The sequence below is a fragment of the Esox lucius genome, chromosome 21, assembly GCF_011004845.1.
Source record: "Esox lucius isolate fEsoLuc1 chromosome 21, fEsoLuc1.pri, whole genome shotgun sequence".
In the NCBI taxonomy this organism is placed as follows: Eukaryota; Metazoa; Chordata; class Actinopteri; order Esociformes; family Esocidae; genus Esox; species Esox lucius.
In genome coordinates, this window is record NC_047589.1 from 32,021,538 (window position 1) to 32,048,138 (window position 26,601).

The 26,601-nt window shown below is 41.2% G+C and overlaps 1 protein-coding gene across 3 annotated transcripts in view; it reads left to right on the forward strand.

The window, feature by feature from the left end:
* Nucleotides 1-26,601, forward strand: part of vipr1b (vasoactive intestinal peptide receptor 1b) — an 88,769-nt gene that overhangs the window by 28,436 nt on the left and 33,732 nt on the right. For 2 of the 3 annotated variants that reach the window (XM_029116438.2, XM_010902359.4), the window contains exons 3-5: nucleotides 5,197-5,316; nucleotides 20,902-21,002; nucleotides 24,220-24,317. In XM_029116438.2, coding sequence (XP_028972271.1) covers nucleotides 5,197-5,316; nucleotides 20,902-21,002; nucleotides 24,220-24,317 — 319 coding nt within the window. Of the gene's footprint in view, nucleotides 1-5,153; nucleotides 5,317-20,901; nucleotides 21,003-24,219; nucleotides 24,318-26,601 lie in introns of all 3 variants that reach the window. The other variant, XM_029116437.2, reaches the window with a different exon arrangement.

Here is a 26,601-nt window from a genome sequence, read left to right on the forward strand (position 1 = left end):
TGCTATCCTATCAATATGGGCCAACATTTCTAAAGAATGCTTTCAGCACCTTGTTGAATCAATGCCACGTAGAATTAAGGCAGTTCTGAAGGCGAAAGGGGGTCAAACACAGTATTAGTGTGGTGTTCCTAATAATCCTTTAGGTGAGTGTAAATAGTACTGTTGAAATTGACCCGGCCCCGGATAAGCGGAAGAAGATGGATGGATGTCTAATAGAAATGTGTGATACTGTGATTGACAGTTTATGAAAAATAGTTCAACAATTTTGCATGTAATGGCTTGTGCAAGGAACTAATGCGTAGATGTTTTGAGGGGTAAGACTATTCAACAGAGAACCATCTACTATAGTTTGATCAACATGACATGAGCATTAGAAAATGTGGAAAAAAGCTGACACTTGTACAAACCCGATTGCAAAAAGGTTGGGACACTGTACAAATGTGAATAAAAACAGAAGGGAATGATGTGGAAGTTTCAAATTTCAATATTTTATTCAGAATACAACATAGATGACTTATCAAATGTTCAAACTGAGAAAATGTATCACTTTAAGGGGAAAAATAAGTTGATTTTAAATTTCATGCCATCAACACATCTCAAAAAAGTTGGGCCAAGGCCATGTTTACCACTGTGTGGCATCCCCTCTTCTTTTTATAATAGACTGCAAACGTCTGGGGAGTGAGGAGACAAGTTGCTCAAGTTTATGAATAGGAATGTTGTCCCATTCTTGTCTAATACAGGCTTCTAGTTGCTCAACTGTCTTAGGTCTTCTTTGTCGCACCTTCCTCTTTATGATGCGCCAAATGTTTTCTATGGGTGAAAGATCTGGACTGCAGGCTGGCCATTTCAGTACCCGGATCCTTCTTCTATGCAGCCATGACATTGTAATTGATGCAGTATGTGGTCTGGCATTGTCATGTTGGAAAATGCAAGGTCTTCCCTGAAAGAGACGACGTCTGGATGGGAGCATATGTCGTTCTAAAACTTGGATTTAACTGTCAGCATTGATGGTGCCTTTCCAGATGTGTAGGCTGCCCATGCCGCACGCACTCATGCAACCCCATACCATCAGAGATGCAGGCTTCTGAACTGAGCGCTGATAACAATTTAGGTTGTCCTTGTCCTCTTTAGTCCGGATGACATGGCGTCCCAGTTTTCCAAAATGAACTTCAAATTTTGATTCGTCTGACCACAGAACACTTTTCCACTTTGCCACAGTCCATTTTAAATGATCCTTGGCCCAGAGCAAACGCCTGCGCTTCTGGATCCTGTTTAGATACGGCTTCTTTTTTGACCTATAGAGTTTTAGCCAGCAACGGCGAATGGCATGGTGGATTGTGTTCACCGACAATGTTTTCTGGAAGTATTCCTGAGCCCATGTTGTGATTTCCATTACAGTATCATTCCTGTATGTGATGCAGTGCCGTCTGAGGGCCCGAAGATCACGGGCATCCAGTATGGTTTTCCAGCCTTGACCCTTACGCAAAGAAATTGTTCCAGATTCTCTGAATCTTTGGATGATATTATGCACTGTAGATGATGATAACTTCAAACTCTTTGCAATTTTTCTCTGAGAAACTCCTTTCTGATATTGCTCCACTATTTTTCTCCGCAGTATTGGAATTGGTGATCCTCTACCCATGTTGACTTCTGAGAGACACTGCCACTCTGAGAGGCTCTTTTTATACCCAATCATGTTGCCAATTGACATAATAAGTTGCAAATTGGTCCTACAGCTGTTCCTTATCTGTACATTTAACTTTTCCGGCCTCTTATTGCTACCTGTCCCAACTTTTTTGGAATGTGTAGCTCTCATGAAATCCAAAATGAGCCAATATTTGGCAAGACATTACAAAATGTCTCACTTTCAACATTCGATATGTTATCTATATTCTATTATGAATTACATATAATTTTATGCGATTTGTAAATTATTCCATTCCTTTTTTACTCACAATTTGTGCAGTGTCCCATCTTTTTTGGAATCGGGTTTGTACATTATCAATTGTAATATGTACAAAAGCAATTGCAATTTGTTCAAAGGAATAAGAAATTGCTTTAATGATGTGCATAAGTGACTAGATGATTTGTAATTTGTACAAGTAGTATCAAGAATTGCACTTTTGATCTAAGAAATGCACCAGAGTGACAAAGAAAAACTGTATCCATCGAATGACATCAAGAATATAAGAATATCCTTGAAAATTTACCTGTCACTTAAGCAAGAGTTTTCAGTGGTGAAATTCCCTTTCATCAGATGGTCTGAAGGACATAATCTGTTATAAAACTCATGTAAATCTCACTCTTGTTTACTCTGTCAGCAACACAACATGTTTACATTCACACAACAAAAAGGCATGTTGGCAAACACGATATTCTCCCATGACAAATTAATATGTTTAAATTCACAAAATCATTGAAATGTTTGTTTTTGTGCGATTACATCAAATTATTCACCATGGTAATGTATTGGGTTATGGATTTTCTTTCAAGTTTGTATTTATTTTTCTGTGCTGCACCTGTTTCACAAGTTGAATGTGCAGAATTATTTTCACATTTCTGCATTTATACAACTTCAGGGTGTAGGTGTGTGTGTGTGAATATCGATAATTTTGTTATGAACAGTACACGTTTTAAACGCATTCAACTATAAAATGTTTTATATTAGGTAACATTTCTAAAATGTAGGATACTTTAAATGCCAGGATACTTATTTCCACATTCCATGTAGAATTTGCCGAAAGTTGTAGCGGGAGAAACATTTATTTTGATACCCATGTTTGTTTGACAACAGCTGATAGAGAAGATGTACATCATACATACTTCAAATGTTGATATTGGAAAACACTTTCTTAGTGGTCAGGGTTAGGGCCTGGAATATTGATTTTGGAAAACAAGTTCTTAGTATTTATTGCCCAGGAATGTTGATATTGGAAAACATATTCTTAGAATTGATTGGCCTGGAATGTTGATATTGGAAAACACGTTCTTAGTATTAATTGGCCTGGAATGTTGATCTTTGAAAACACGTTCTTAGTATTGATTGGCCTGGAATGTTGATCTTTGAAAATACGTTCTTAGTATTGATTGGCCTGGAATGTTGTTATTTAAAGACACGTTTTTAGTATTGGTTGGCCTCGTCAGACACTTTTCTATGACACAAAAAAAATTAGCTCAGGTTCATCCTGTTTCCGTTGCTCAATCTTTAAATGTTTCTTCAACTAAATGTCCACCAGCAGGAAATGTAATTGACTGGCCATGACTTGGAAAGGCATATGAGGTCACACAGTTGGCAGTGCATGTATGAGCAACAGCAAAGCCATGAGGTTGAAGGAATTCTCTGTAGGGATCTGAGACAAGATTATGAGGCATAGATCTGGGGAAGGGTACCAAAACATATCTACAGCATTTAAGGTCCCCAGTAACACAGTGGTCTCCATCATTCATAAATGAAAGAAATTTGGAACCACCAACACTCTTCCTGGAGCTGGCTGCCCGTCCACACTGAGCCAATCAGGGGAGAAGGGCTTGGGTTAGGGAGGCCAACCCATAGTCACTCCAGATTTCCCAGTGTGGAGAACAGAGATCATTCCAGAAAGAGAACCATATCGGCTGTATTCTGTCAATCAGATCTTAATTTTCATTCATTTTGGAATAGAATGCATTTTTAAGTCACCAGAATTGAGCTTCTAAGCACATTTAATTTAGACCCCCTAAACAAGCCCCCATACCACAATCTCCCCCATGACAAACATATTTCCAGAGGAAATCCCTCTTTGTTTCCCATTGGAGGTAAACAATTGGCGGATGTAAGAAATCTCCCCACTCTATAGCAGGGCCGGGATCAGTTCTTTCCTTTTCTGGTTGACCACTTCTCAGTCATCCTTGTTAAGAGATATTTGGGTTCTTTTTAAGGCCAAGTGTAGCTTGAGAAGGTTTAACAGGTGTCAGCAATCTGGTTAAACTCTGCTATTACTGTGGTATACCCAAATAAGTGGTCAGTTTGGGAATCAGCCGCCTTCTCCAGTACAGTTGTTTGGTCCTTATTCCAAAGACATTTGATCAGTGTTGAAGCCTGTGGGTGCGGTCAGTGTTAGCCCTGTCACATGGGGGTGCGGTCAGTGTTAGCCCTGTCACCTGGGGGTGCGGTCAGTGTTAGCCCTGTCACATGGGGGTGTGGTCACTCTTAGCCCTGTCACCTGGGGGTGTGGTCACTCTTAGCCCTGTCACCTGGGGGTTTGGTTTGTGTTAGCCCTGTCACCTGGGGGTGTGGTCAGTGTTCTCCCTGTCACCTGGGGGTGTGGTTTGTGTTAGCCCTGTCACCTGGGGGTGCGGTCAGTGTTAGCCCTGTCACCTGGGGGTGCGGTCAGTGTTAGCCCTGTCACATGGGGGTGTGGTCAGTGTTAGCCCTGTCACCTGGGGGTGCGGTCAGTGTTAGCCCTGTCACCTGGGGGTGTGGTTACTCTTAGCCCTGTCACCTGGGGGTTTGGTTTGTGTTAGCCCTGTCACCTGGGGGTGTGGTCAGTGTTCTCCCTGTCACCTGGGTGTGTGGTTTGTGTTAGCCCTGTCACCTGGGGGTGTGGTCAGTGTTAGTCCTGTCACCTAGGGGTGCGGTCAGTGTTAGTCCTGCCACCTAGGGGTGTGGTCAGTGTTAGTCCAGTCACCTAGGGGTGTGGTCAGTGTTAGTCCTGTCACCTAGGGGTGTGGTCAGTGTTAGTCCTGTCACCTAGGGGTGCGGTCAGTGTTAGTCCTGTCTCCTAGGGGTGCGGTCAGTGTTAGTCCAGTCACCTAGGGGTGTGGTCAGTGTTAGTCCTGTCACCTAGGGGTGTGGTCAGTGTTAGTCTTCATGTCAGTCTTCATTCCTGCAGACGTTAATATTTCACCCTTTTCTGGCTCAGTCCAGTTCAAGTGAAGACTCTGGTATGCCATTCACAGCAATGTTAGTCTGTCTTTATTGTCCTTCTAAATTATTCTGTTTACCTCCTAAAGTTGATATGAATTCACACACAGTGCTATCCATCAGTATCTGGACAAAGAGCTTGAAGCTAGCCTGTTATTGTAAAAACTGTTTGTAGAACCCTTTTTGTTTGCATGAAAGATCCTTCACATATCATAGAGAGATACATGTATTCATGTTTTTGTGTCTACTCTAGGATATCCTCAGTAATGTTACTGTTCCTGTGTCTGTCTGGGCAGGCTGCCAGGGGATGTGGGATATCATTGCCTGTTGGCCGTCTGCCCTGGTGGGAGAAGTCATCACCATCCAGTGTCCCCGCTACTTCAGCTACTTCTCAGACCACATAGTCAAACACAAAGGTAAACAAACATTTATTCTAACCATCTCACAGGATATTCATTATCTATTGGACAACACAATGCATTGTTGTTGCTTTATATTTTATGTTCATTTGTATTTGATCTGATGTTATATAATGTTTTTAGGAAGGAAAAACACCTTCTGATAGTTTTAAACAGATGTATCAGGTGGCCAAAGATTTTTTAAACTTTCATTAGGTTTACAGGTCTTCTTGGGTACATATTAACCCCTGCTCTGTATTAAATAACAGAAATCTTAGCATTCATTCCAACCAGATATATTCAGCATTCATATTTTGCTTCAGTCATAGTTTGTTTGAAAGTCAATGGCATTCTATCCAGGGGTGAGTGACAGCTAATTACATTAGCTATAGTGGGATGGAAATAACTAGTAGGAAACACATTATGAAATTGTCAATGTACTTAAGTACTGAAACTTACTTTAGCTGGGGAATACCCAGTGCTGTAGCCTCAATCATAGTTATCTTGCTAACATTATATTGCATCTACAGTCAATCTGGCAATATCTCAAAGATTACAAACAGTTACAATACTAATTATTTGCCTATATTGCCTTACTAAGTCATCGGTATTACAAAAACCTCTCAAAACATTACTGTGCAAATGTGTTGATTCAATTAATTATTTGTTTTTATCGTACCCCCCATGTTGTGTTGGTGCCCTCATTGGCAGCAGTGCTTAATTACAACCACACTGGATCAGCCATGAAAGAACTCAACATGATGAATGTCTTGTTAAGTCTCCCAAATAGAATATTACAATGGATTTTAAGCTATCACAACACCAATTAGCCCAGTAAATGACAATGGAAACTACCAATATTAAGAGACTATTGTTTTTCCCTTGATTTCATAATTATTTCAACAAATATTTTCCTTTTTCAGACTATAAGACAAATAGTCTATGAATAATGTGTGTACTCAGAAGGAGTGACATCTTGCTTTTCCAACATATCAAATGGGGTCCTCAAGAATCGATTCTTGACCCAGTATCATTTTCCCTTTACATTAATTATATTGGTCTATTTGTTAAAGGTTGTTCACCTCTGTGCATCTGACACTGTTTAATGCTGTTGCTGCTGCAGTTGACCAGGTTCTTTATGGTCTATGGTCTGCATTCAATGTCCTGCAGAGAACTCTTTTTCATTAAAAGTTGGTGTTAAATTCAGATTTTGTATTTCATTTTTTGTATTAAAATTGCATTATTTGGTAAAATATAATTCCCTGAATCAATATACCAAGAGCCATCAGTTAGCTGATTGGTCAGCTTTTAAAGCAAATGAAGTGTGCATCACCACTTTAATGTGTTGGAATTACTCAAACTTCCACCCATGCCTGTTGTCACACCTGGGCTGTGTACTGTTGCCAATTCACCACTAAGGTTGTGCGATGAATAAACCAATAGCAAATTCCTGCTGTTTGAGGCTGAGCTTTCTCAGCTTCAAACAAAAATATGGTCCCAGTTATTGTTCAAAAAATATTGTTCCAGGTATAAATACAGCCGACAGAATTGGGGTCAAGGCCTGCTGGGCACCATTGAAGACCTCGCTCTCAAAGGCAAGGCAGCTCTAAGAATAAAGAGATGTACTACTGAGTGTTCTGCTCATTGTTAAGATCTTTACTGGGAGAGTTGCTGGCAATCACATGCCATGTGCTCAGGTAGAAGCAATTTGATATAGCCATTATACCCAACAAAGAAAACCATGTTTTAATAACCTTCAAAGCTATTTCCCCCAAATACAGATAAACACAACATAAAATGATAGAACATAGTAACACAACAAATGTATACAAGGAGGTATAAATAGCACTAATAAACTGGTATAGGATGTAAATGTGGTCAGTGCACCTGTTGCCTCAGAACCTCTATCAATGCATTGGTTGCCTGGGATACTCAACTCCATCTCCTTTCTAAAAACATTATAGCTATTTATGGACATTTCTGCACCTTGAAGTTGATATTCCCCAAAAGTACAGTAAACTAAGGAAAATTGTTCAGAGTGAGGGGATTTTAAGAGATTGTTGGGGTTAAGGGTTAGCTTACGTTTTGGGGAAATGGGATGTGGGATGACTTTATGTCTTGATGATGATCTTTGAGACCCTTGGCACTTCAGACTGTCATGAATACACAGACTCCAAGCACAGAGCGCTATGTTTTAATAACAACAGGGCAAGAAAAGGGACAGTACACAGGCAAGTCAGATCAGGCAGCTACAGAAGGACTAAAGCAGAATCGAGGTCAAAATACAATACGGACAGGCAGTGGTCTGGTACACTGTATTAACACTGGAATCGACAAGAAAAGAAAGGCTCAGGAGAGTGGCAAAAAACACAATACCTAACAAAGAAGCTACAAACAGGACTGAACTACATAGGAACTGATGGGGAGCAGGTGAACAGGTGAACAGAAAGACAGGTGCCCCTCATTGGGACTAACCAGGGAAGAAGGCTACGTTCAAAAGAATACTGAAACAACGTTACAAAAACAAAATAAAAAACACATAGGCAAACCCGATAAAAAATCAGATAAATTATTAACTCTATATTTTTCTGTGAAATGTAATCAGTAAAGGTATTTCAAATGACATATTAGCTAATATTATTTTAATATTTATTTTATGTTTAATTTAAAAGTTAGGCTACTACTATATTATTATAGTAAAATAAACACATACGACCATACTGTTTCCAATTCTTCCAATGGGGGGATTTACCCAGTATAATCTAGACCAGCTTTGAAATATGTTAATAATTTTATACAGTAATAAGGAGAGCTCTTGTAGGTTATTCTTGCTGGCTTATCATTGAAATCAGGTTTAGTTGAGAACACTAATGCTTGTAATTCCTTTTAGTAGTGTTTCTAAGAAATCCATACCATACCATCTTCTTCCGCTTATCCGGGGCCGGGTCGCGGGGGCAGCAGTCTAAGCAGGGATGCCCAGACTTCCCTCTCCCCAGACACTTCCTCTAGCTCTTCCGGGGGGACACCGAGGCGTTCCCAGGCCAGCCGGGAGACATAGTCCCTCCAGCGTGTCCTAGGTCTTCCCCGGGGTCTCCTCCCGGTGGGACGGGACCGGAACACCTTCCCAGGAAGGCGTTCCGGAGGCATCCGAAAAAGATGCCCAAGCCACCTCAGCTGACCCCTCTCGATGTGGAGGAGCAGCGGCTCTACACTGAGCTCCTCCCGGGTGACCGAGCTTCTCACCCTATCTCTAAGGGATCGCCCGGCCACCCTGCGGAGAAAGCTCATTTCGGCCGCCTGTATCCGGGATCTTGTCCTTTCGGTCATGACCCAAAGCTCATGACCATAGGTGAGAGTAGGAACGTAGATTGACTGGTAAATCGAGAGCTTCGCCTTGCGGCTCAGCTCTTTCTTCACCACGACAGACCGATACATCGACTGCATTACTGCAGAAGCTGCACCGATCCGTCTGTCAATCTCCCGTTCCATCCTTCCCTCACTCGTGAACAAGACCCCTAGATACGTAAACTCCTCCACTTGAGGCAGGCACTCTCCACCAACCTGAAGTGGGCAAGCCACCCTTTTCCGACTAAGAAATCCAATAGCTAGTAACCTGCAGCATCTGATGCCCATTGGATACAGTGCTAACATAGTTCTATATAAAATATTGTCAGTAACAGAATAACTCTGCATTCTCTCAGATGAATGACTGCCGGCCTAGGGAACAGCCAGTTAGTTAGTGTTTAGTAAATGGTCCAGAGGAAACACTCCTGACCCCATGCAGCTCCCCTCTGGAGACCAGGGTTCAAATCCCTGTGTGGTACCTTCCAACTGACAAATATTTCCCATTGTTTAAACTGACTTTTAACAGAAGGGACTCTTCCCTCCTTCATATCATATCAGGCCTTGTAAATCTAGGTTTATAGTTAATCCCATATCAGTCCTTGTAAATCTAGGTCTATAATTAATCAAAGATCAAACTATGTGAATCTAGGTCTATAATTAATCAAATATCAAACCATACAGGTTAATAATTATTTCCAAATCAGACCTTGTAAATATTGGTTATTAAGGTCTACATTTAATTATAAATATAGATCTAGATTTACTCATTCGGCTTTGTTTAGCATAATTATTGGGAAAGGAACCTTCGATTCTAGCTACCAGCTGAGCTACAGAATGTCATAGAAGAAAGCCATTCCCTGTAGCTCAGGTGGTTGTTGTGATGGGTCTTTTGCTAATAACTCAGAATGTCCAAGTTTACATACAATATTCAGTACACACTTTTTGTTTTTACACACTTCCCTCCATTAATAATGTGCAAATATGGACTGTTGCCTGAGAAACTTTGAGGCCTGGAGCCACTAGACACATTTACTTAGCAGTTTAAATGACTGTCCTACTTTTACTAGCCCTAACCCTATCCTTAACCCAAACCTTAGCCCAAACACTAAACCTACCCTGAACCTTTGCCCTAACCCTAATCTTCAACCTAGCCCTAACCTCAATAACCTAACATGTATGTTTAAACTTAACCTAGCAGTAATGCCTAACTTTAAATTTAACTTTAACCCTAATTTTAACTTTTGCCCTAAATCTAACATGTAAATAATACATTTTGGACAGAAAAGTAGAGTACATTTAGTTTATTTAGCCACAGTTACCCTACGTGCGCCCTGTCCGCTTGCGAGAGCTACAAAGAGGCATGATCTCATTAATTTCCAACGAGGGACAGAAAATCACTGCAACAGTGGGCGGAGCTACTCTCAGAGGCAAAATTCGGAGTTTGGCGACTACCAATGGCAGGGCAGATGTTCTCTGCATCTTGAAGTCCCTTCTCTTTTCAACTTGCTAGCTAAAAACTAGAATAAAAATTGACAAGCTTATAATTGACCGTCAGGATGTTTGATGATCTGGTTAACTCATTAGACAAAGCATGTAAAAGTCTGTAATCTTTAACATAGATACTCTTCAACTGCGAGTGACGGAATCTAAAACAAAAATCCAGAAAATCACATTGTATGATTTTTAAGTAATTAATTAAATTAAATGTATTGCATGATATAAGTATTTGATACATCAGAAAAGCAATACTTAATATTTGGTACTGAAACCTTTGTTGGCAATTACAGAGATCATACGTTTCCTGTAGTTTCCTGCACACGCTGCAGCAGGGATTTTGGCCAACTCCTCCATAAAGACCCTCTCCAGATCCTTCAGGTTCCGGGGCTGTCACTGGGCAATACGGACTTTCAGCTCCCTCCAAAGATTTTCTATTGGGTTTCAGGTCTGGAGACTGGCTAGGCCATTCCAGGACCTTGAGATGCTTCTTACAGAGCCACTCATTAGTTGCCCTGGCTGTGTGTTTCGGGTCCTTGTCATGCTGGAAGACCCAGCCACGGCCCATCTTCAATGCTCTTACTGAAAGAAGGAGGTTGTTGGCCAAGATTTCGCGATACATGGACCCATCCATCCTCCCCTCAATACGTTGCAATCGTCCTGTCCCCTTTGCAGAAAAGCATCCCCAAACAATGATGTTTCCACCTCGGTGCTTCACAGTTGGGATGGTTTACCAAAAAGCTATATTTTTGTCTCATCAGACCACATGACCTCCTCTGGATCATCCAGATGGTCATTGGCAAACTTCAGACGGGCATGGACATGCGCTGGGTTGAGCAGTGGGACCTTGCGTGCACTTCAGGATTTTAATCCATGAAGCCGTTGTGTGTTACTAATGGTTTTCTTTGAGACTGTGGTCCCAGCTCTCTTCAGGTCATTGACCAGGTCCTGCCTTGTAGTTCTGGGCTGGTCCCTCACCTTCCTCATGATCATTGATGCCCCACGAGGTGAGATCTTGCATGGAGCCCTAGACCGAGGGAGACTGACCGTCATCTTGAACTTCTTCCATTTTCTAATAATTGCGCCAACAGTTGTTGCCTTCTCACCAAGCTGCTTGCCTATTGTCCTGTAGCCCATCCCAGCCTTGTGCAGGTCTACAGTTGTATCCCTGATGTCCTTACACAGCTCTCTGCTCTTGGCCATTGTGGAGAGGTTGGAGTCTGTTTGATTGAGTGTGTGGATAGGTGTCTTTTATACAGGTAACGAGTTCAAACAGGTGCAGTTAATACAAGTAATGAGTGGAGAACAGGAGGGCTTCTTAAAGAAAAACGAACAGGTCTGTGAGAGCCGGAATTCTTACTGGTTAGTAGGTGATCAAATACCTTAATTATAAAAAAATCATACAATGTGTTTTTCTGAAATTGTTTTAGATTCCGTCTCTCACAGTTGAAGTGTGCCTATGATAAAAATTACAGACCTCTACATGCTTTGTAAGTAGGAAAACCTGCAAAATCGGCAGTGTATGAAATTCAACACTACTGTTGTTTGCTCCTTGGGGTTTAAGGCTGGGAAGCACTTTGTGACAACTGCTGTTGTAAAAAGGGCTTTATAAATACATTTGATTGATTGATTGTATCAAATACTTGTTCTCCCCACTGTACTTGAACCTCCTGTGCCTTTTATCTTAAATAATCCCTCCTAACATCATCTTCTACAGGTGTTAGAGCATGTGACTGGAAAGTTGCCAGATCGATCCAAGTTGAACTAAGAAAGCAGCTCATCCGTCCTTGAGGAAACCTGTTAACCTAATCCCAAGTCATTGCTCTAAAATAAAATATATAATAATAATATAATAAAATATAATTATAATGTATTTGTATATATTATATAAAATAAAATATACACTCACCTAAAGGATTATTAGGAACACCATACTAATACAGTGTTTGACCCCCTTTCGCCTTCAGAACTGCCTTAATTCTACATGGCATTGATTCAACAAGGTGCTGAAAGCATTCTTTAGAAATGTTGGCCCATGGAGATTTATGGGATGCACATCCAGGGCACGAAGCTCCCGTTCCACCACATCCCAAAGATGCTGTATTGGGTTGAGATCTGGTGACTGTGGGGGCCATTTCAGTATAGTGAACTCATTGTCATGTTCAAGAAACCAATTTGAAATGATTCGAGCTTTGTGACATGGTGCATTATCCTGCTGGAAGTAGCCATCAAAGGATGGGTACATGGTGGTCATAAAGGGATGGACATGGTCAGAAACAATGCTCAGGTAGGCCGTGGCATTTAAACAATGCCCAATTGGCACTAAGGGGCCTAAAGTGTGCCAAGAAAACATCCCCCACACCATTACACCACCACCACCAGCCTGCACAGTGGTAACAAGGCATGATGGATCCATGCTCTCATTCTGTTTACGCCAAATTCTGAATCTACCATCTGAATGTCTCAACAGAAATCGAGACTCATCAGACCAGGCAACTTTCTTCCAGTCTTCAGCTGTCCAATTTTGGTGAGCTCTTGCAAATTGTAGTCTCTTTTTTTCCTATTTGTAGTGGAGATGAGTGGTACCCGGTGGGATCTTCCGCTGTGCCTCAAGGTTGTGCGTGTTGTGGCTTCACAAATGCTTTGCTGCATACCTCGGTTGTAACAAGTGGTTATTTCAGTCAAAGTTGCTCTTCTATCAGCTTGAATCAGTCTCCTCCCATTCTCCTCTGACCTCTAGCATCAACAAAGCATTTTCGCCCACAGGACTGCCACATACTGGATGTTTTTCCCTTTTCATACCATTCTTTGTAAACCCTAGAAATGGTTGTGCGTGAAAATCCTAGTAACTGAGCAGATTGTGAAATACTCAGACCGGCCCGTCTGGCACCAACAACCATGCCACGCTCAAAATTGCTTAAATCACCTTTCTTTCCCATTCTGACATTCAGTTTGGAGTTCAGGAGATTGTCTTGACTAGGAACACACCCCTAAATGCATTGAAGCAACTGCCATGTGATTGGTTGATTAGATAATTGCTTTAATGAGAAATTGAACAGGTGTTCCTAATAATCCTTTAGGTGAGTGTATAATATAATAATATATAATATTATAATCATCATCTATTTAATAATAATCCATGCTAACATCTTCCGTATCATCTATCTGGTTAAAGGTTGTACCTTTATAATCTGGCAAATTATTGAGGTTACAGCTTCAGTTGTGTAATATATTTCATGATATAGATAGCATTTTGTTTAATAATTGTCCTGTATGAACTCAAGCCGCACCTATTAAATTGATTTTACAAGGTGAATTAATATTGTTCTTTTGATATAATGAAAGCATAGCTTGGAGCCTTGAAATGTATTCCCAATCAGATATGCACAAATTAAGCTTTGATTGTGCTAAGTCTGTCTGAGACAGAAATCTGGTTTCTGGTAAGATGGAAATGCATTATCCACAGATTGAGTCAAGAACTCAATTACAGAAGCCGAAGGTGTGATTGGCAATCAACAACACCGATCCAGTCACAGAAGGGTTGACCTGTGAAGTTCTTCTACTGCTACCACCCATCCAGTCACAGAAGGGTTGACCTGTGAAGTTCTTCTACTGCTACCACCCATCCAGTCACAGAAGGGTTGACCTGTGAAGTTCTTCTACTGCTACCACCCATCCAGTTACAGAAGGGTTGACCTGTGAAGTTCTTCTACTGCTCCCACCCATCCAGTCACAGATGGGTTGACCTGTGAAGTTCTTCTACTGCTACCACCCATCCAGTCACAGAAAGGTTGACCTGTGAAGTTCTTCTACTGCTACCACCCATCCAGTCACAGAAGGGTTGACCTGTGAAGTTCTTCTACTGCTACCACCCATCCAGTCACAGAAGGGTTGACCTGTGAAGTTCTTCTACTGCTACCACCCATCCAGTCACAGAAAGGTTGACCTGTGAAGTTCTTCTACTGCTACCACCCATCCAGTCACAGATGGGTTGACCTGTGAAGTTCTTCTACTGCTACCACCCATCCAGTCACAGATGGGTTGACCTGTGAAGTTAAACCTTCAGAATTAGAACCAAAACTATCCTGTCATGTTTACTAAACTTTCAGGATTAGAACCAAGACTATCCTGTCATCTTTACTAAACCTTCAGGATTAGAACCAGTAACCAGGCAAACAGCCAACAAACCCATCAGTCAACCATGCAGTAATTTTGTTAGTGAAAACAGTCAGTGAAATAGTCAGAACCAGAGAACCAGTCAGCCAGTTACAGAGTAGTTAGCCATTCAAGCCTCAGCTCAGAAGCAGTCTGATGTGTTCTTACAACTCTAACACTTAAGCTCATCCAACTCCATTTCTTATATTTCTCCTTCTTCACCTTTCCTCCCGTCTTTTCCTCTTTATTTCTCCCACTCTCTTTTTGTCTTTGCCTTCCCCGTTATGCCACGTTTCTTTTTGGACCTCCCCAGTCCAATCATATACAGAGGTCTGCTGCCACTATATATGGGGAGAGGATGGGTGGGGAGAGGTCTGTTGTGAGGGGTGGAGGAGGAGGGTATGGGATGACCTGCCATGATGCTTCATCTCAGAATCTCTGTTCCACATCACTGACAGACTAGTCTACCGACAAACCCGTGGATGTGAGCACACATTATACGCCCACACACACACACACACACCAAAGCACACATTGTTCCTGCATGTTTGACTTTTCAGGTTGCATGACTAGTCACCCTACAGAGCAGCAAGGTACTGATCTGAGTATGTCAGATGTTTGTTCTTGTCTCTGTGCTTTGAAAGATATTTTCTGTCTCATCTACTAGTGTGGTTATCCTGTCTGTGTGAACAATATATCGGCGTGTTTGTTTTTCCCCCATAGATTACAGTACTGTTTGGTTTTAGTAGTGTTTGATTTTTCCCTATAGATTATCCCACAACCTTAGAAGTTAATCAGTTCTGTGACTGACTGAAGAATTTTAAGACAGATACTGATTGGGATGTATAGTTTTATTAAAATGTTCACAGCAAAGACGGAAGCAGGTGTTATGTTTTTATTTGCCTTAGTAGAAAACTGAAGCAGGGGTTGTTTTTATTTGCCCTAGTAGAAGATGAATTTTATGTTCTTGGTTCTGGCATCCGGACCTTTTGTACGAACAGTCATTATTTTCATCCCACTGAGAGTCACTGTCAGGACTCAAGACCAAAGATTGACAGATTTTGTGCATGAGGTTGAGTTCAGACAGGAAATGCAACATATTCGTTTGACCATTTATAATCTTTGGGGTGTTCTTGGAGTATCTCAATTCCTTTGCATTTTGTATATAATACTGCTAACAACACCATTAAGAATGTAATGTTATTAATGACAGCATTTATAAGGCAATGAGCAAGATACATGGAAGGAAACACAGAACCGAACAGGTGGAGGCTTTTTACTGGTGTGTTTAGCAACCACATGCTAAGGCAATCAGCTAGAGTGACAGAGGGTGCTTGAGTACCCTGGCTGACTTAAATAGACCTCCATATTAGATTAGGATATTAGATATCGCTCTCTGTCTCTCTCACTATATCTCTTACTCTCTTTATCTCTCTCTCTGTCTGTTTCCTTATTTTACCGTCTTTCTCTGTTTTACTCCCTCTCTATCTCTGTCTCCATGTCTCCCTCTCTATCTCTGTCTCCATGTCTCCCTCTCTATCTCTGTCTCCATCTCTATCTCTGTCTCCATGTCTCCATCTCTATCTCTGTCTCCATGCCTCCCTATCTCCCTCTCTATCTCTGTCTCCATGTCTCCCTCTCTATCTCTGTCTCCCTCTCTATCTCTGTCTCCATGTCTCCCTCTCTATCTCCCTCTCTATCTCTGTCTCCATCTCTATCTCTATCTCTCTCTCTATCTCTGTCTCCATGTCTCCCTCTCTATCTCTGTCTCCATCTCTATCTCTATCTCCCCCTGTATCTCTGTCTCCATCTCTATCTCTATCTCCCTCTCTATCTCTGTCTCCATGTCTCTATCTATGTCTCCATGTCTCCCTCTCTATCTCTGTCTCCATGTCTCCCTCTCTATCTCTGTCTCCATGTCTCCCTCTCTATCTCTGTCTCCATGTCTCCCTCTCTATCTCTATCTCCCTCTCTATCTCTGTCTCCATGTCTCCCTCTCTATCTCCCTCTCTATCTCTGTCTCCATGTCTCCCTCTCTATCTCTGTCTCTATGTCACCCTCTCTATCTCTGTCTCCATCTCTATCTCTATCTCCCCCTCTATCTCTGTCTCCATCTCTATCTCTATCTCCCTCTCTATCTCTGTCTCCATGTCTCTATCTCTGTCTCCATGTCTCCCTCTCTATCTCTGTCTCTACGTCTCCCTCTCTATCTCTGTCTCCATGTCTCCCTCTCTATCTCTGTCTCCATGTCTCCCTCTCTATCTCTGTCTCCATGTCTCCCTCTCTATCTCTGTCTCCATGTCTCCCTCTCTATCTCTGTCTCCCTCTCTATCGCTGAGTTTAGTCAGGACTGTTGATCTATAGACATGATTAATGGACACTTACGGATTAATGTTGACTTTCGTTGTCATAATAACTACACGCTCTGTCTCCTCCCTCTCTCTCTCTGCCTCTTCTTTTCTTCATAATAACTACACGCTCTGTCTCCTTCTCCCTCTCTCTCTCTGCCTCTCCTTTTCTTCATAATAACTACATGCTCTGTCTCCTTTTCCCTCTCACTCTCTCTCTTTCTCTCTCCTTGTCTTCATAATAACTACACGCTCTGTCTCCTTCTCCCTCTCTCTGGCTCTCACTGTCCCCATTATAATTACGTTCTTTCTCTGACTTCCCCTGACTCTCTAACTCCTAACATATTTAAACATACATGAATGCAAATGGAGAATATGCTATTTATAGTTTGCAGATAGAAAATCTTGCAGAAATAATGGTTACAGATTCACTGTCCTCACACAGTTTATTCTTGAATGAGTGCTAAAAGTCAGTACTTGTATTTGCAAAATATAAAATAATGAAAGATTAACAGAGAGGTATATTTTAAGGGTAATTAAAATACTGAGTGCCGTTCATGCTGTCCACTCAAAAACATGCTTTGGACTCCATTCATCTGAAGTCGCAGAAATCTGATTTAAAACAGTATCAACTCCCTTTGAACACTGGTAACAGAATAATAGGCATCTCAAAGAAGAAAATGCCTAAAATAGTGTTTGAGTGGTTATGTTAAGAGGAAAACATTGGGCTTAAAGTTCTGATTTACACAAGCCTCCTGGTTAAATGCTGACAGTCCAATGCAAGATCACCCCTCGGGTGTTTTGCACAGGGGCTCATCATTATGTGTTTACCCGCTGGATTTGAATTGGGGAAGAATAAACAGATCTCTTCACTCAGAATATCCAACATACTGTCAATTCAGAAATCATGTAACTAATATAAGTGAGAAATCACCTATGCTACCAAAAAACCTGAAATAAAATGACATAAAGAAGGATGATGACTTTGAAAAGCCTTAAATTTAAGTCTGGGAATTCTTTACTCCTCTTTGTTATTTAATTTGATTAATTTATTAAAAATCTATATGCCATATATGCCAACATAACCAACCACTTTGATTACTTTTTGGTTGACACAGCTAGCAACCTTAGGGATGAAAAGGTATCTTAGGTATGATATGGTATATTAGGGATGGTATATTAGGGATGATATGGTATATTAGGGATGATATGGTATTTTAGGGATGATATGTTATCTTAGGGATGATATAGTATCTTAAGGGATGATATGGTATCTTAGGGATGATATGGTATTTTAGGGATGGTATGGTATCTTAGGTATGATATAATATCTTAGGTATGATATAGTATCTTAGGGATGATATGGTATCTTAGGGATGATATGGTATCTTAGGGATGATATGGTATTTTAGGTATGATATGGTATCTTTGGGATGATATGGTATCTTAGGGATGATATGGTATTTTAGGTATGATATGGTATCTTTGGGATGATATGGTATCTTAGGGATGATATGGTATTTTAGGTATGATATGGTATCTTTGGGATGATATGGTATCTTTGGGATGATATGGTATTTTAGGTATGATATGGTATCTTAGGGATGATATGGTATCTAAGGTATGATATGGTATCTTTGGGATGATATGGTATCTTAGGTATGATATGGTATCTTAGGTATGATATGGTATCTAATGTATGATATGGTATTTTAGCTATGATATGGTATCTTAGGTATGATATGGTATCTAATGTATGATATGGTATTTTAGCTATGATATGGTATCTTAGTTATATACCAGCAACAAATGCTTAGCATATATAACTGACCAAATTTTTTTTACAGCTGCTTTGTCATCTGTCAGACTCCCACACAGCTGTGCTCTGAACACAGTCACTCACACAGCGGTTGTCTGAACACAGTCACTCACACAGCTGTCCTCTGAACACAGTAACTGACACAGCTGTCCTCTGAACACGGTAACTGACACAGCTGTCCTCTGAACACAGTAACTCACAAAGGACACAACACAGCTGTCCTCTGAACACAGTAACTCACACAAAGTGTCCCGATACCTAGAAGGTATTTCACTACTCAGGAATACCTAGAGGGTATTTCACTACTCAGGAATACCTAGAGGGTATTTCACTACTCAGGAATACCTAGACGGTATTTCACTACTCAGGAATACCTAGAAGGTATTTCACTACTCAGGAATACCTAGAGGGTATTTCACTACTCAGGAATACCTAGACGGTATTTCACTACTCAGGAATACCTAGAGGGTATTTCACTACTCAGGAATATCTAGAGGGTATTTCACTACTCAGGAATACCTAGACGGTATTTCACTACTCAGGAATACCTAGAAGGTATTTCACTACTCAGGAATACCTAGAGGGTATTTCACTACTCAGGAATACCTAGACGGTATTTCACTACTCAGGAATACCTAGAGGGTATTTCACTACTCAGGAATACCTAGAGGGTATTTCACTACTCAGGAATATCTATAGGGTATTTCACTACTCAGGAATATCTATAGGGTATTTCACTACTCAGGAATACCTAGAGGGTATTTCACTACTCAGGAATACCTAGAGGGTATTTCACTACTCAGGAATACCTAGAGGGTATTTCACTACCCATTGTGGAAAGAATTGTTTGACCAAATACAATATTATTTATGAGAAACTAATGAACAACATGTCAGCATGCTTATAGGGAAGGGCACTTAATGTGCTTGGCACAGACTCAGAAGGCTGGTGGGTTACCTTCCACTGGCCCTACATAAAGCCTTTGTGTCCATTTACAGTAATAGATACAAGTAAAACCCTGAACAAGGAGGGTCAGTCAGTTTTAGAATTGGTAACCAGCAATATGCTTGTCCTAATGATCTTAAAAAGGAAAAGCATTGGGAATGTGTGGGACCAATCACTTGCTGTTCTTTCAATACCAGATGTAGTGTTGAATAATGTGAAGACAGAGGAGCTGGAGGATATAGAGCACCTGGATAAGACAAAGCATCTGGATAAGACAGAGCATCTGGAGGAGACAGAGCATCTGGATGAGACAGAGCAGCCGGAAGAGACTGAGTAGCTAGAGGAGACAGAGCATCTGGAGGAGACAGGGCATCTGGAAGAGACTGAATATCTAGAGGAGACAGAGCATCTGGAGGAGACAGCATCTGGATGAGACAGACCAGCTGGAAGAGACCGAGTAGCTAGAGGAGACAGAGCATCTGGAGGAGACAGAGCATCTGGATGAGACTGAATATCTAGAGGAGACAGAGCATCTGGAGGAGACAGCATCTGGATGAGACAGAGCAGCTGGAAGAGACTGAGTAGCTAGAGGAGACAGAGCATCTAGAGACGACAGATCATCTGGATGAGACAGAGCAGCTGGAAGAGACTGAGTAGCTAGAGGAGACAGAGCATCTAGAGACAACAGATCATCTGGATGAGACCTATGTCCTATTTGGCATTATGTATTCAAAGGCAACAAAGGAAGGGAACTAATGATTGGACTTGGTCAGGGTGTGTACCTGATATCTGAAACATACCTGAGACGTACCTGATATCTGAAACATACCTGGGAAGTACTTGATATCTGAAACATACCTGGAACATACCTGATATCTGAAACATACCTGGGACATACCTGATATCTGAAACATACCTGGGACATACCTGATATCTGAAACATACCTGGGACATACCTGATATCTGAAATATACCAGGGACATACCTGATATCTGAAACATACCTGGGACATACCTGATATCTGAAATATACCTGGGACATACCTGATATCTGAAACATACCTGGGACATACCTGATATCTGAAACATACCTGGGACATACCTGATATCTGAAACATACCTGGGACATACCTGATATCTGAAACATACCTGGGACATACCTGATATCTGAAACATACCTGGGACATACCTGATATCTGAAATATACCAGGGGACACACCTGATATCTAAGATATACTTGTCTGGTCATTTTCGCCTAATCTCTACTTGTGTGTTTCCTAGGTAACCTCTAGCTATATGATGTGTTTCCTAGGTAACCTTTGGCTATATGATGTGTTTCCTAGGTAACCTTTGGCTATATGATGTGTTTCCTAAGTAACCTCTAGCTATATTATGTGTTTCCTAGATAACTTCTAACTGTATGATGTGTTTTCTACAAAACCTCTAGCTGTGTGTGGTGTTACCTAGGAAACCTCTAACTGTGTTGGGTGTTTCCTAGGAAACCTTTCCAAGACTTGTACATCCAAAGGCTGGACTGAGATGCATCCTGTGGACATTGCTGTGAACTGTGGGTATAACGCCAACAGCACAGGAGATGACGTGAGTCATTTTTAGAATCTTAAGTAATACACATTTTTCATATTAAATTACAATTCTGTTATTTTTATTTTGAGAAAGAACAATAAGCTTAACTCCTTCAAATAAATATACAGCTCCGGATGAAGTTTGGAGACCACAGCACCTTTTTCCTTTCCAAAAAAGTCAAAAAGGAAGGTTTTCAATGAGGAACAGAAGGGTTAAAATTAAGAGACCACTGCCAATTGAACGCTTTGGTTCCTCCCTCAAAACATTCCTTTTCAACTTTTTTGGAAAGGAAGGAAAAGGGTCTCTTGATTTTTTCTGGAGCTGTATATACGCTGCTAAAAATAAATTAAAGGAACACTAAAATTATGTATTGTGTCTCGATGAAGGAACTATTTTTAAATAATTTGTTGAGCACAACATGATGCAACATGTAACATCAATGGAAAACAAAATCACCAACCAATTGAGGGCTGGATTCAAACTCACACCAAAAATGTAAGTGAACAATTGAAATCACAGGCTGTTCCAACTTGCGTGAATTTTGTCACAGTCATAATGTGACTCAGTAGTGTGTATGGCCTCCACGTGCCTGTAAGCTCTCCTACTAATGTCTGGGCATGCTCCTGATGGATCTTGTCCCAGACCTGGATCAGGGCATCGGTGAGCTCCTGGACCATCTGTGGTGCTACTTGGTGGCTTCGGATGTACCAATACATAAAATCCCAGAGGTTCTCAATTGGATTCAGGTCTGGGGAATGTGAGTGCCAGTCAATGGCATCAATGCCTTCGTCATCCAGGAACTGCCTACACACTCTGGCCACATGAGGCTGGGCATTGTCCAGCACCATTAGGAACCCAGGACCCACTGCATCAGCATAAGGTCTGATGATGGGACTGAGGATTTCATCCCGATACATAACAGCAGTCAGGGTACTGTTGGCTAGCACGTGGAGGTCTGTGCGACCCTCCAAGGATATGTCTCCCCAGACCATAAATGATCTACTGCATAACTGGTCATACTGGATGATTTTGCAGGCAGCATAACGTTCACCATGGCGTATCCAGACTTCAAGTCTGTCACACATGCTCAGTGTGAACCTGCTCTCATCTGTGAAAAGAACCAGTGGTGGACCTGCCAACTCTGGTGTTCTCTGGCAAATGCCAATCGAGCTGCAGGGTGCTGAGCTGTGAGCATAGGTACCACTAGAGGATGTTGGGCCCTCATGCCACCCTCATTGAGTCTGTTTCTGATAGTTTGGTCTGAAACATGCACATCAGCAGCCCGCTGGAGGTCATTATGTAGGGCTCTGGCAGCTCTCATCGTGTAACGGCTCGTCTCCTGGTATCTCCTCCATGCGCTTTAGACTGTGATGGGAGACACTGCAAACCTTCTTGCGACGGCACGTATGGATGTGCCTTCTTGGAAGAGCTGGACTACCTGTGCAACCTGAATGGGCTGGCGGTAAAGCCTCATGCTACCTTTAGTGACAAGGACACTAGAGAAGAATCAGTCAGGAAGGATAAGGAGAGAGCAATTGTCTCTGGCCACCACCTGCAAAACCATTCCCTTTTTGGGGGTTGTCTTGTTGTCACTTTCCTTTGCACCAAAACAGGTGACATTGATTCACAATCGCTTATGCTTCCTAACTGGACAGATTGATATCCCTGTTATAGTGTGATGATTATGTGTTCCCTGCTTTTTTGAGCAGTGTATATTAAAACATGCTTTCCTCTTAGACATAAACAGCAAACCATTTAGCTTATTTTGCTTTGCTTTTCCAACCAGTAGAATTTGCATGTGACCAAACCTTCCCCGCATCATAGGATATGTACCAGGAGTCATATCAAGTACCAGTGACAGTGTAATTATTATTAAAATATACACGCAAATGTTAGATTATTATTATTATATATCATTATTATACAAACATATTCCTGTCCTGATTGTTCAATAAGCTTGTTTTACTTTTACAGTTAGTTGACATGTTACATGGTGTTAAATATTCATTCATTGTGTTATAACTTGTCCTCTGTTGGCTGAATATGCCCATTGTCTAATAAGTGAATATGCTCTGAATAGAGCTAAAAGGTTCTCAGTGGGAGCTCTGCTCCCCGCCTCCTGCTCTTCACTGTTTTGTTAGGTTTGTTGCTCTCTTCTCCCTCCTCTCTCAGCCACTGAGTGGATTAGTATTCCAGCTAGCTGAGCCCAGGGGGATTAGCCGGTGACAACCTTTAAAAGGAATTTAATGTTCTGCTTGTGTGTGTCCCTCCTCCGTTTAGGGATACCGTGGTCTAAACCTCCATACTATCCTCAGAAATGGCAGATGTAAATGAAAGTGGTAACATCTTTGGAAGTTCTTGAAAGGAACATAATGCCCCCAGAGGAACTGTGTTAGTGCTTGGGAGTGTAGTGGCTTTTTCACTTTATATTTTTGCCTTTCAGCAGACGCTCTTAACGAGAGACAGGAGTAAGGGTTATGAGCCAACACAAAGAGCAAAACCACAGATGTTTCAAGTTTGTAGAGGGATTCAAACCGGCAACATTTCAGTTAATGACCCAATGCTCCAATCACCAATACCTTTCATCCATTGACCAAGTGGGGTGATTTGTCTAGGACCTAGACAGATGAGTTAGATGTTTCTTTGGTGGTTGACTTACCATTTAGAGCACTATAATGCCCATTCTTGGGTTTGGGTTGGAGTTAGAAAGAAATGCTTGGGTTGGGGTGGGAGATAGAAAGACATGCTTGGGTTGGGGTGGGAGATAGAAAGACATGCTTGGGTTGGGGTGGGAGATAGAAAGACATGGTTGGGTTGGGTGGGAGTTAGAAAGGCATGTTTGGGTTGGGGTGGGAGATAGAAAGACATGTAGTGAATCACACTTTGCAGTCTTGGAAACTGAAATGAAAATTGTAATGTGATTGTTGTTAGCCTCCATGTGTCTGTAGCTCAGACGAACAGAGCACAGTGCAGCCAGTAAAACATCATCCTGATGGAGGATAAAACTGCTTCTCTTCAGAGCTCTCCATTTAGCTTGTCAGTCTGTGGGTCTGTGGGTCTCAGGGACCCAGTGATGGTAGTACTTATTTGAACACAAGCGGCATTACAAATACTGAAACGGCTTGTGTTGATCATTTCAAGTAAATGGTCTTTACATGTTGTTTAAATAGATACAATGCAAAAAAATGTATATGGTAAACATTAAATGTTCTTTGTTGTGTGTGTTTCTCAGGGGCAGTTCTTTTGGCAAGTGAAGATTGGCTACACTGTTGGACACAGTGTCTCCCTCATCTCCCTCATCACAGCTATAGTCATACTGAGTATCTTCAGGTAACCACATAGATAATAGTAGAGACAAAAATGCCAAATAACTTTTTGCACTACTTGACACTCACTCAATCTCACTCAACATGTGAAAGAGTGTTCACACACTCAAGGCCACATTCTAGATCTGGTTATCTCTAAAGGTCTCGGTATTTCTTCTGTCATGGTTAAAGGCTTGGCCCGGTCTGATTATTTCTGTGTCTTTTTTGATTCACTTATCACCCCAAATGTTCCAGTAAACTCTGTTTCTGTTAAGAAAAGGTACATTAATGAGAGTACCAATGCTCAGTTTATGGAAGCCATAGCTATCTCTCCAACAATAAGTGCTAAGTCAGTTGATGTACTCCTGGATAATTTTAATGCCAAAATATTGAATGTCATGGATCGTGTTGCACCGGTAAAGGTAAAGAAAACTATGAGCAAACAGAAAACACCATGGAGAACCACCATGATGGTAAGAACACTGAAAAGTGGAGGAAACTGGAATGTAGGAAAGCAGAACGTAAGTGGAGGAAAACTAACCTTCAAATTCACTATGACATCTATAAACAAAGTCTTGGTAGCTTCAACAATGAGTTACTCAGGGCCAGTCAGCAACATTTATCAGGAATGATCAACAAAAATATTAACAATACCAGCACTCTATTTGTCATGGTCAACAAGCTTACAGACCCAATAAAGCAGATAGCATCAGAACTCATGTCCACTGTGAAATGTAATGAATTTGCATGTGTTTCTTCAGTGAAAAAATTATAAGTATTAGACGGACCATCAGAACTACAGAGTCTAACAAGGACTCTGTACCGTCACCACGACCACCAAGACATAACTTGGTTATTATGTCGCATTTTAATACAATTGATCAAAAATCCCTAGAAGAAACACTTCGACATCTTAAAGCTTCCACTTGCTGTCTCAACACACTGCCATCAGAATTTTTTTTTTTAACTCTATAACAATGGACCTACAGCAAATAGTTAATAGCTCTCTGCAATCAGGCATTTTCCCAATGTTTCTAAAAACAGCTGCCATTAAGCCCCTATTAAAAAAGAGAATACTGGATGCATCTATAATGAACAATACTCAAATATTTATGGCTCTCGAACCGTATGACAACAGCTCAATAGACTCTCTGTGTCACTGTAGAGAGCACATAAATACCTGGATGAACCAAAATGTCTACAATTAAACCAAGATAAAACTGAGATTATTGTGTTTGGCAACAAAAATAAAAGAACAAGTATTAGTAAAGAGCTGGATTCTCAGGCCCTTAAAACCAGGGATCAAGTGCGTTTTCTTGGTGTTCTGATAGACTCAGACCTCACATTTAACAGTCATATCAAAGCGGTCACCAAAACAGCATTCTATCATCTAAAAAATATAGACAGAATCAAAAGCTTGGTGTCCCAAAAAGACTAAGAGAAGCTCATCCATGCTTTTATCTCTAGTAGGGTTGACTACTATAATGGCCTCTTACATGGACTCCAGGACCAAGAGAACAGAGCACATCACTCCGGTTCTTAAATCTTTGCATTGGCTTCCAGTCAGTTACAGAATAGATTTCAAAGTGGTGCTTTTAGTTTATAAATCTCTGAATGGGTTAGGACCCGAATACATTTCTGATAAGAGCCCAGAGTCCAAACTAAACATGGAGAAGCTGGGTTTAGCACTTATGCTGTACAAAACTGGAATAAACTACCAGAAGATCTTAGACGTGCCCCAAACGTGTCAGGATTTTGGACATATCTTTGGCCACTAGAGGCCCCATTGTACCTCTTGTTGGTTTTCAGTCTCTGTCATTATGTCTTATTGTTGTCACCTGTGCCTTGTTGCATGTTTGTGTATGTAAGTCAACCTTCTCCTGAGTAGTTTGCTCAGTCTTTCCAGTGCCATGACCAAGTCTAGGTCTATCCCTTGCTGTGCCTCATCTGGAGTCTATATCTACCTTGTGAAACTGGTATGGTTCCTTTTGCGCTTTGACATTTTTGAAAGATTTTTGGAGTTTACATTTTGGATGTTTCCTATGAAAGTTTAGACATTCCTTTTCATCCGATAAAAGATTTGAAGACATTGCACAGAACTGTCATCTGGTTTTCTGCATTTGGGTTCACCGTTTTGATCTGTTCAAGTTTTCACACTTGTTCAAACCCTGTGTTTCTGACCGATACATCACCACACAACCACACCAAAACACCACCACACAACCACACCAATACACCACCACACAACCACACCAATACATCACCACACAACCACACCAATACATCACCACACACCCACACCAATACAT